The sequence below is a fragment of the Ranitomeya imitator genome, chromosome 7 (assembly GCF_032444005.1).
Source record: "Ranitomeya imitator isolate aRanImi1 chromosome 7, aRanImi1.pri, whole genome shotgun sequence".
Classification (NCBI taxonomy): domain Eukaryota; kingdom Metazoa; phylum Chordata; class Amphibia; order Anura; family Dendrobatidae; genus Ranitomeya; species Ranitomeya imitator.
In genome coordinates, this window is record NC_091288.1 from 26617792 (window position 1) to 26629855 (window position 12064).

The window sequence follows — 12064 nt, forward strand, 5'->3', positions numbered from 1 at the left end:
AAAAAAAAGGATAGCTGAAAAATATAAAAAATGTAATTACATGCTACAATGAACAAAACGCATTTCAAATCAATTAAAAAATGCATCAAACTGCAACATCAGAGCGTGGGTCTCACAATAATAATGTGTCCTATCCCACACCACCCAAAGTACCAAAGTATAAGAATCCACATAAGTTAAATATATTGGGAATCGGCGTTTTCATCCATATTCGCCGCAGCTCCAGTGTTTCATGGAGCTGCGCGGAGGTCACTTTACAATACAAGTCTGTAATGTGAAGATGTTGGAGTGTGAGTATTTGACTGGGGTTCTGCGGGCTTAGATTTAAAGCACCACTCCAGAGCTGAAAATAAATAAATTGCTGGATTGGTGCTTTACCAATCTGCTATGCACCAAATCTGTGGAAAACACAAATTTTAAATAATAAATTGTTAATCCACTGAAAATACAGTACAATCAGCATGACAGCAAAAAAAAAATGTTTTCCTATATTTATGTATCTGACTACTGGAATAGAAGAAAAAATGCCAGCAACCGCAAAAATAAGTAGATTAATACATTGCATTTATTATAGTATGTAAAAAAACAACTGGGAAATTAAAAATACATACAAAAGCTGAGACTCCGGGTCTACTCATTTCGAGATGACCATCTTAGTATCGAAACGCGTAGACCCGGTGTCTTATCTTTTGTATATATTTTTAATCTTCCCTTTGGATTTTTACATACTATAATTAATCTAATGTTTTAATCTACCGTACTTACTTTTCTGGTTGCTGGCATTTTTTTTCCTTTTTCATGCTTCATATACTCAGGAATTGGCCTGTGGCCTCTGTGCACCGCGCCCTACTTTTGAGATATTTTTCCACCCAGTGAGCTGATGTTTCTGTTTCTCTTTCATTCTAAGGCTGCCATCACACTAGCAGTATTTGGTCAGTATTTTACATCAGTATTTGTAAGCCAAAACCAGGAGTGGGTGATAAATACAGAAGTGGTGCATATGTTTCTATTAGACTTTAACTCTATTTGTTCCTCTCCTGGTTTTGGCTACAAATACTGATGTAAAATACTGACCAAATACTGCTAGTGTGACGGCAGCCTAATAGTGTCCTAATACTATGGGCAAATATTACTACTATATCTCATAAGGGTTGTCCCCTTTCAGAAAAAGTTTTCTAGCCATCTCATTTCATTGCAAAAGAAAAAAAAACAACCATGCTTTACTTACCCTCCCCAAGGGCAATGTAGTGTCTCCAATGCCTCCCCGGTCTCTGATCAGCTGCAGTGGCGACTTCATGTTAACAGCACTGGAGACAATTGCAAAGCTCAGCAGTTTCGCCAATATAGACAGCACAAGCCTCTGAGCAAAGTGATTGGCTGCAGTGTTGTTGACCTTAAATCACCATTGCACACAGACAACAGAGATCGGGGCAGCAATGGACCCGGTGAGGTTAAGTAAGGTGCGGTTTGGTTTGTTTGTGTGTGTGTGTGTGTGTGTGTGTGTGTGTGTGTGTGGGGAAGGGGGGGGTTACAACACTTCAATCACAGGTCTCAATGTTGATACTGAGTTAAATGGAACAAGATCACTGTGGCGTGCCAGTAATGGGCTGCAGTGGCCAGTAACGGGCTGCGGTAGCCAGTAATAGGCTGTGATGGCCACTTGTTCTAGATGGGACTGCAACCCTGAAAACAAAGATTAGAATGGAGCAGAGAGTGCTTTGAGCGCAGGGGCTTCAATAAGTAATATTTATTTTATTTTTGTATACATCAGAAAAGTTAATATAGTAGTGATTGTATTATTTGAAATGTGGGGATAATGGTGTCACTGGAATGGGTTATGTCGTAAGTATGGTTTAATTAAGATTGATTAAAGGAGTCTGTCATTCTTCCAATTAAAGGACTTTAGTCTGGGTGTGTGTGTGTTTTTATACAATATGACTATGGGGTTAGTAATGGGGGCATCTTATTTACACCTCTCCATTGCTAACCTCTGGGTTTGATGTCACCTGACAATACAAAGGTGGCATCAACCCCCCCATTACCCCACTTGCCACCACAGCAAGTGGGAAGAGCGATGCTAAGTGACAGAATTAGCACATCTTATAGATGCGTCTTTTCTTTTTTGGCTGAGAGTTGATATTTTTACCTTGGGGGCAGTATCCATGGCTCTTTCCTAGGCTATTAATATCAGCCCGCAACTGTCTGCCTAGCCTTTGCTGGTTATTAATTATAGGGGGACCCTACGTTTTTCTTCTGAGGTCCCCCATTTTATTAGCCAGAAAAGGCTAAGTATACAGTTGTGAGCTGATATTAATAGCCTGAGAAGCTCCATGAGTATTACCCCTTTACCAGGCTATAAACATCTACCCCCAGCCATCGGCTTTCCCTCTTCTGGTTAAGAAAATTATGCTGGAGCCCACGCCATTTTTTTTTTTCAGAAAAATAATCTTGTAATAAGTAAATACATGTACAGTAAGCTGCACACGCACTGTACTAATTGTATATGTGACTGACATCTTTATATACCTTCTATTCTATGTGTATATACTGTATGTAGCCCATCTATTCTATCCTGCCAGGTCCTGCGGTGATTTTACTGTACGTGGCTGCTGAATGGCCAGCTTTTTATATCTATCTATGTGTGTTTAAGAATATTTCCTTTGAAAGCGATCAGTATAGAGAATTGCTCTATGTAAAAGCTCATGTTAAAATTGCATTGCAATCAGATAGCAATTGCACTGCAATCGGATGTAAATCGGATTCTAGGTGTGAAAAATCGGATTGTACTAGCATGAAAAACGCATGACACTTGCATTACACTAGTCCGATTTTGCAGGAACAAAATCGAACGAATTTTAAAATCGCTAGTGTGACTCCAGCCTACCACTGAATCTTTGCGGTTTCTGTTGTTAGAACATGGACTCTCATATTTAGGAGGAGATAATCCAGGGCTGCTGGGTTCTCCATAGGAAACGTTTGTTAGTCTTATACGCTGCAATATTTTTTATAAACTCACAAAAGTAGGAAAACTGAGGAAAAGAGACTTGATTTTTCTAAAAAAAACCCATTGATAACTAAAACCTTTTTTCACAAATTCCTGGCTTATCTCTATCTAAAGGTCATAAGTTGCACACAGTTGTCCTAGAGCTAGCTCCCTCTGTTGGTATTCCATGAGAAGCAGGCTGAGAGATGGCGGTAATGTCTCTTAGCAATTTTTGCCATAAGTCTGATACACTATAAGAATGATCATGTTTCACACTTTCAAGGTTTTCTGTAACTTTCCATGTGAGCTTGGTAGTGTTTAGCCTTCGTACTGGACTGTGGATTAAGATCCATAGTTTCTTCATCTGATTGTGAACCTTGCAAAGTGTACCTTTCTCTTCAGACATGACGCCTCACAGACAGAATTAATCTGTATACAGATGTAGGACTGCTGGATTCTAGCAGGATCTATGCTGTAGGAGACTGAGCTGTGATGGCTTTAGACACACAGTGTTCATTTCTTCCATTCTGACAGCATACCTTCTATGTCTGTGCTCTACCTGTACACAAGCTGTAATCTGGATTAACAGATGTATCTGGAAGATGTCTTTTTACTATTCTGACTCCATAACTAGGCTGCGAGTGTGGAGCACGAGACAACATTTTTATGGATGTCTGTATTTAACCAGTACTCGGACAAAGTGATTTCACCCGATTGTTTTTTACGCAACTGCAGAGACATGTAGGAAGATTCCAGAAGTTTTATTGTCAAACTGAACTCTTCTATTCTGCAATTGCAGTAACAGCAGTTGTAGTGGTTGCAGTAAATAAAAAGATGATTCTGAAATAGAGATGTGCAGATATCAACCTCTTAACATGGCTGGGGAAGAAGAGCGGGATTACTGACATCAGAGCTGGGCTACAGGAAGAGAGGGAGGACAAACTTCTAAAAGGCAAACGTGATTGCATAGTAGTGTAAGAGCAATAAGTCAATAATACAATGCTATATGGTTGCAAAATCGTGAGACTTGACATTTTTCTTTATATATTTTACAAATTTTTTTCCTGTTCATGCTAATGTTATTTGTTGTGCATGCTCTTTCAGATATTGTTTTTTTTTTTTTTTTTTTAAATTCTTTATTTAAAGTTTTCAAATAACATAAAACAAATATCAAGAAACAGAGAAGCTCACACATAAATCCCAAACAAATGTTGATTCAGGAGATTATAAAAACTCTAAAGAATACAGGAAATCCAAACGGGTATTGCTGGAAGGAAAAATAGTGAGCATAGTAAAACAAACAAAACTGGTTCAGGCCAGAAAAGGATAGCCTAAAAATGTGGTATTGCACATATAAAGTAGATGAAGGCTGTAGGGTATGACGGTAGGAGTTTACGAAAGCAATTAAGTCGTTTCAAGAGGTGAGGAAGGACCGAAGGCTCGAGTCTGTGGCAAATCGGGCGATGAATCAAAAAACAGCCAGTTTGGGGGGGGGGGGTTTCGGCCACGGCGACACGTCCCAGAACCCGCAAGGAGAGGGAGAAAACAGAAGTTACACATAGCGAAACATATCTTTACCGGTGAGGAAAATTCTCAAAGGGGGGGGGGGGGGGGGTGGGCAGGACCACCAGGGTGGGAGGAAAATTTAATCCAGGGAAGCCAAGAATTTTGAAATTTCTCGTGGGAACGAGTTTCCCAACTAGATAGTTCTTCTAGGCGAAAGAGGTCTTGGACCTTTGAAGTCCATTCTTTCAGCGTTGGGGGAGTTAATTGCATCCAGTGTGTAGAGATCAAATGTTTAGCAGCTGCAACTAGAATGGGGAGCAGTCCATGTTTCCCTGGTTTAAAAGTAGTGGAAGGGAGGGAAAGTAAAACATCCTGGGGGCTCAGGTCTTGCGACATTAGGCCCATACTTTGTAGAGATTTATTTATGTCGGTCCAAAATTGTGTTAGGCCCGGGCAGAGCCAAAAGATATGAAGTAAAGTCCCTATAGACTGGGAGCATCTCCAGCACAGCGGAGAGTCTGCTAGCCCTAAGTGAAATAGACACTCTGGGGTTCTGTACCACCTGGATAGAATTTTAAACGCATTCTCTTGTAATAAGATACATCTGGAGAACCCATGAGAGTTGGCAAGTACCTGTTGAGCTTCCCGGGGGGATAGTGTGATCCTCAACTCTGTCTCCCAGGAAGAGAGGTATAGAGGTTTAAATTGGTTAGGGGACTTAAGGAGATTTACGTATAGCTTAGAGACCAATTTGGTGATTGGCGCTTTCAAATTAATCAGGAGTTCTAGCCATAACCATTTGAGGGGTGGTCTCTCAATTAAATTGAGTTTCGACATGATATGGCGAATATGGATTTTCTGGAGGAGATTGGAGGGTTGTTTTGTCGCATTAGATGGCCAATTGTCAGTGCAGGGAACTTGTTTGGATAAGAATTGGGAGATCGTGACATCAGGGATGGAGTCCCAGAGGCCAAAGGCATCCTGGTATTTGGGGTCTGTTAGCCAGGGAGTAACTTTGAGTGGGATCTTGTCAAGAAATAGGCAGAAAGGGGGGTGGTTAGGGACAAGAGCGCGCCTGATAGATAAGGTGTTGAGAATTATGTCGTCAAATTTCTGGTGCGGGGGGATAGTGGAAGTCCATAGATAACGATCGGCTCCCTTCCCCAATAGGGACAATTCAAGTTGCGTGGTTAAGTTATCTGGGTTGGGTTTTGTTAAGTTTATCCATCTAGCGAGGTGGATTGCTTTGTGGTAGGTGCGAAAGTCAGGTAGACCCAGACCACCTTCGCCCCTGGGTAGAGAGAGGATTTTTAGAGGAAGTCTAGCTTTTTTATATTTCCACACAAACTGGGAGACCAATTGGTTAATCGAAAGGAAAAAAGAGTTGGGAAGAGTTATAGGGATCATATTCATGATATAGAAGATTTTTGGAAAGATATAGGATTTTATGACGTTTATCCTACCCATCCAAGATAGATATGGTAGGTCGTACTTTTTTAAGTCTATACGTAGATTAGCTAAAAGGGGGATGTAGTTATGTTTATAAAGAGAGGAAGGGTCAGCCGATAAGTGTATTCCGAGGTATTTCAATTTTTCTGGAGGCCAATTGGAGGGGGTGTCTTTTTTTAATATAGAGATATCTGATATAGTTGCTGAGACGTTTAAAGCTTCTGATTCTCTTTCAGATATTGTTTTAATGCAGTAACTAGTAATTGAAATCTCGGAGAAAACTGCAATCATGAGCAACATAGTGGTGTGTGAAGCCTCCGTGAAGTTAAAAAAGGGGGACATCACCGGTGAAAGTACAGACGCCATAGTAAATTTAACAAATGCAAAGTTTAACCGCAGTTCTGGTAAGGAGCTTTACCAAACAATAACAATTGTTGGATCTGCTGTATTTATTTATGCATAACATTAATAGTGGAAAATAATAGGGGACATATCAAGTTTTGCACTAAAAATGTAATTGGATATTTAACTGGATATTACATCTAAACACTGACCACATGTTTAAAGCTTCCCCCATCGCTTAGAGTCATAGAGATCTTATTAATGCTTTCCTAGGGTACGGTGGGCACGGTCTTTGGCCTCAGGAATTTTGAGCCATAGGTATGCACTTTCATTTTAGTTAGGTTGGAGCGGGAAAGAGGTTACAACATGAATCCTACGGTATGTTGCAGGGAAGAGAGAAGCTGTCGGGGACCCGCCTGTCTGACTACAGTGTTCTTCTGTTCGGCTTGGTCCCCAGGGGCTTTTAAAGTATGTAGTGTTTGAGTCCGACAAACCTGGATGAAATTGTGCAGTCAGTGTCTGATACATGCTGCCGGGAATCAGGCAGAATGTATCAGCTTTCCCATTACCTGTACAACACTTACACTATAGAACCAGGCTTAATTCAGAGATAATCAATAGAACCAAGCTATCCATGCAAGTAGATCTGATACAATAAATTAACTTGATTCTTTTTTTTATTAGGTCAAACACCTTATAATACTGAGCAACTTACTACTTGCCTTATATACTGTGGCTACTTCCCACATGTGGCCCCTGGAAAATAAGTAGAGTATAGTAACTGGAGTGGAGGTTCGCCATTAGCAAAAGGTTGACACCTTTCTATAGGTTTCAAGTGGAAAAAATAGGGATGAGACACAGGTGCTTTGTATTAAAAAGAATTACTGCCAAACTACAATTATCATATATAAACGAATCAAAAAAAGCAGAAGCCAAAATGTGGCAACTGATTCTTTTACGCATTGTGATATGGAAGCCATTTTTGCAAAATAAAAAAATAACAGGAAGTGTGGTTTGGTCATATTCCATTTTTTATCATATATTACAAAACAAACTGCATACATTATCATCTTGGACCTGAATAATAGGCTGCTGTACTTATTTTAAAAATCCATGTTATAATCCTGATCTTGAAATGAGAATATTATGAGTAAAACTATAAGGTGAGAACTAATGAACCTGACTGACAGCTGCAGCTTGTAGTGAGCAGTGTGAAATCTCAGCAGCAGCTTATTACTGAGGCACTGTCAATCAGACTAACTGGGCAGAGATTGAGGTTAAAGGGACTCTGTCACCTGAATTTGGAGGGAACAATCTTCAGCCATGGAGGCGGGGTTTTTGGGTGTTTGATTCACCCTTTCCTTACCCGCTGGCTGCAATATCGGATTGAAGTTCATTCTCTGTCCTCCATAGTACACGCCTGCGCAAGGAAAGATTGCCTTGTGCAGGCATGTACTACGGAGGACAGAGAATGAACTTCAATCCAATATTGCAGCCAGCGGGTAAGGAAAGGGTGAATCAAACACCCAAAAACCCCGCCTCCATGGCTGAAGATTGTTCCCTCCAAATTCAGGTGACAGTGTCCCTTTAAACCTTCACAAAGGACTATGCCATTCTGACAAGGAGTTTCTTGGAAGGGTACACCAGTCTAAGCAAATTTAAGATCAATTTTATAATAAATGCACTTTGTAATCTGGTGATACAGTTTATTAGCTGTTTAATAGGTGACAACAAATTGCCATTCTTTCAGAATGCTGTAAGAAATATGATGGCCATATATAAATCCTTTTTTTTATATATTATTTTAGGTGTATCTAAAGCCATCTTTGATGCAGCAGGTCCTAACATAAAAGAAGAATGTGAATGTCTAGGTATGTCAGCTTGCCTTCTATATTACTACCTATTAGTGCGAAAAAAAAATTATACTTCGGTCCAGGGCCGGCTCCAGGTTTTTGAGGGCCCCGGGCGAAAGTCTCAGTGGGCCCCCCCCTTTAACACATACCATGATTCATGATCGCACATACACTAGCCATGTAGTATAGAACAGCCCATGTAGTATATAACACAGCCACGTAGCATATAACACAGCCATGTAGTATATAACAGCCCACGTAGCATATAACACAGCCACGTAGTATATAGCACAGCTCACTTAGCATATAACAGCCCATATAGTATATAGCACAGCCACATATTATATAACACAGCCCACGTAGTACATAACAAGGCCCACGTAGTATATAGGACAGCCATGTAGTACATAGCACAGCCCACGTAGCATATAACGTACATTTGACATATCCTATTCTGAGATGATTGATGTTAAATTATCAGCTGTAAAAAAATAAAATAAATTGTGATATTCGATCAAGAACATTCAACATGTCTGATTCCTCTTTTCCACGCTTCATTTGTCAGTGGACAACCACACATATAAAATAATCTGCCGACACTACCAGAATTTTGATTAGCGACAATAGATCCCTATAAAAAATAAAATCATGAGTGATTTATCATTTTTGTTATTTGCTTTTACAATTGTGAAATAATTACTTTTTTTCAGCTAAACTCCCCAATGAAGGCTGCGTTGTGACCTCAGCTGGAAATATGAAGTGCCGCAAAATAATTCATCTAATTGAAGTACAATCACATAACATTGTGGCCTCGGTGATGAAAGCTCTTAAAGCCTGTGATCAAAACAAAGCGGCGACTATAAGTCTTCCAGCAATGGGAACAGGTAAGTAATGTTTTTTCAAGCTGAAACATTAGCGTATTCATCTGTCAATGTATTTTTCTCTTTTGTTCATATGTGTTGAAGGAGCATGACAGAAAAAAAGTAATGAATCAAAATAACATCAGTGGAACCCAACACACCCCATTGTAAGCCAGTGTGGTCCATTTGGGCACCGGTAATGCTTTGGGTCTGGCACTCCCATGGTTTCTGTTTGACTGAAATCATAATGTGAAATGAGCCCAAGTCAAACTGGTAAAATGAGCCAATATGTATTCATGGTGTTGATTTCAGTTGGCTGCCTGAACAAATGTGCAATGAAATGTTGGGTGCCTGGGATTAAGCAACCAGCATGACCCTGAAGAAAAGACCAATATGGTTTTCAATGCTTCTATCTTCTCATACAAAGCACTCTGCTCCCTTTATTGGTCCGAGATGGGTAGGAGGGTAACTAGATCCAAATAAAACTGAAGGATATGTAAATGTGACACCCCAGGGTCCTGGTTGTTACAGTGGCATTGCTTTCCTCACGGGGAGAGTGATGTCATGCGTGGAAGTGAAGGAAGATCTTCAGGTAAACACAAGCATACAACATGTTCACACTCCAGGCCAGAAGGGGGAGCTCTGATCCAGCTTCTGGGTGGCTTCCCTATATATATATTCTGGTCTGGAGGGAAAGTCAGATTGTGAGAGGACAGTGAAGCAGAAAGATGTGCTAAGAAGGAGCTCCCTGTCAGAGGGGGCTAGAGAGAGATTGCCAGAAGGGAGCTTGTCGAGGAACATCAGCTTAGGCGGAGTTGGTACGAGAAGAGTGCAGCTGAGCAGACGTAGGAGTCTGCAGCTTCTGGCAGACAGTGAAGAGAGATAAAGGACTGAGGGGCTGTGCAGCCACGAGGGTGCTGCAGCTCCTGGACAGAGATAACACAGAAGGAAGAACAACTTGTAGCGAGCATGCAGAAGAGCGAAGCACAGAAGAGTGACAACTGGGGAGGACAACTGTGATTGGGCTTCCTCCCTGCAGAGTGCAGACACCGGTAGCCGGAAGACCGAGGTTGTGAGGGACTCCAAGACTTACAGCAGAAACCGGCAGGACAGCTGGACTACACATCACATGTCCGCCCTAATACTCAGGAGACACAGTAGTGCATAGAGCCCAGATCATGATAGAGACCCTGTAAAAAGGCTCGAGCCACCTGTAATACGGGTTAGTGTCCCACCTTTAAGGAGGACAGACAGAACAGTGAGGACCTTGACAGAAGCCACAGGCAGCAAGGGTCTGCACCACCGTGCTAGTAGGAAGTCTTCTATCCTCACCTGGTAAAGGGGACTCTAAACTTGCTTCCGAGCTGGCTGGACCCTGCCTGTACCTGTGATCTGGTGCTTTGGACTGTGTATGCCTGAAGTCTTCAGTAAACCAGGTAAAGAGACTGCAAACCTGTGTCCTCAGTTCTTTACTGCACCACTCACCATCATTATCTACACACCTGGAACCCTGGACCTACTTCACCTGTGGGAAGTTATGCCATCTTAGCTGCCATAACATCACCCCAGTGGACCCCTTTAACCCCTTCACGACATGCCCCGTATTAGTACTGCACATGTCGTGTCTCCCCCTTTGATGCAGGCTCCGGCGGTGAGCCCACATCAAAGTCGCAACATGTCAGCTGTTTTGTACAGCTGACATGTGCGCGCAATAGCGGCAGGTGGAATCGCGATCCACCTGCCGCTATTAACCAGTTAAATGCCACTGTCAAACGCTGACAGCGGCATTTAACTACAGCTTCCGGCGGCGCGGCTGGAAATGCGTGCATCGCCGACCCCGTCACATGATCGGGGGTCAGTGATGCGTCGGCATAGTAACCAGAGGTCTCCTTGAGATCACCCTGTGATCGGCGCTCATAGCAAGCCTGCAGTTCAGCTACATAGGAGCGATCTGATGATTGCTGCTATGTAGGAGAGCGATCAGGCTATGCCAGCTTCTAGCCTCCCATGGAGGCTATTGAAGCATGGCAAAAGTAAAAAAAAATGTTTTAAAAAATATGAAAAAAAATAAAAAATATATAAAAGTTTAAATCACCCCCTTTCGCCTCATCCAAAATAAAACAATAAAAAAAAAATCAAACATACACATATTTGGCATCGGTGCATTCAGAATCACCCGATCTATCAATAAAAAAAAGCAATAACCTGATAGCTAAACAGCGTAGCGAGAAAAAAAATTGAAACGCCAGAATTACGTTTTTTTTGGTCGCCGCGACATTGCATTAAAATGCAATAACGGGCAATAAAAAGAACATATCTGCACAATATTGGTATCATTAAAAACGTCATCTCGGCATGCAAAAAATAAGCCCTCAACTGACCCGAGATCCCGAAAAATGAAGACGCTATGGGTATCGGAAAATGGCGCTTTTTTTTTTTTTTAGCAAAGTTTTTGAATTTTTTTTCACGACTCAGATAAAAAATAACCTAGACATCTTTGGTGTCTGTGAACTCATAATGACCTGGAGAATCACAATGGCTGGTCAGTTTTAGCATTCAGTGAACCTAGCAAAAAAGCCAAACAAAAAACAAGTGTGGGATTGCACTTTTTTTTGCAATTTCACCAACTTGGAATTTTTTTTCCTGTTTTCTAGTACAAGACATGGTAAAACCAATGGTGTCGTTCAAAAGTACAACTCGTCCCGCAAAAAATAAGCCGTCACATGACCCTATTGACGGAAAAATAAAAAAGTTATGGCTCTGGGAAGGAGGGGAGCGAAAAACGAAAACGCAAAAACGAAAAAGGGCCGCATCTTGAAGGGGTTAAGCAGCGTCGGTCCCCACTGACCGAATACGACAGGTGGCGTCACGAACACAAACTTTATTCAAATCCCCTTTAAGGACATTCCCTTTAACATGGGCGCCCAGGGCCACGAACTGGGTCACCGCCACCGTGACATCTCCCTTTAAGTATCGGACCCGGTACCGAGTGCCCCTAGGCCCTGGCGGGCGTTACATAAACATGATGTCTTTTTCAGGTGGATGGCACCTGAAAGCTGCCTGAAAAAGCA

At 41.6% G+C, this 12064-nt stretch overlaps 1 protein-coding gene and 1 long non-coding RNA gene across 2 annotated transcripts in view; one reads left to right on the plus strand and one right to left on the minus strand.

The window, feature by feature from the left end:
• Window positions 1-12064, minus strand: part of LOC138644486 (uncharacterized) — a 41317-nt gene that overhangs the window by 3721 nt on the left and 25532 nt on the right. The gene's annotated exons all lie outside the window — the stretch shown is intronic.
• Window positions 1-12064, plus strand: part of LOC138644485 (protein mono-ADP-ribosyltransferase PARP15-like) — a 124456-nt gene that overhangs the window by 969 nt on the left and 111423 nt on the right. The window contains exons 2-4 of the mRNA XM_069732906.1: window positions 6175-6342; window positions 8089-8151; window positions 8844-9017. Of these exons, the coding sequence (XP_069589007.1) occupies window positions 6228-6342; window positions 8089-8151; window positions 8844-9017 (352 nt within the window). The 5' untranslated portion in view covers window positions 6175-6227. The remainder of the gene's footprint in view (window positions 1-6174; window positions 6343-8088; window positions 8152-8843; window positions 9018-12064) is intronic.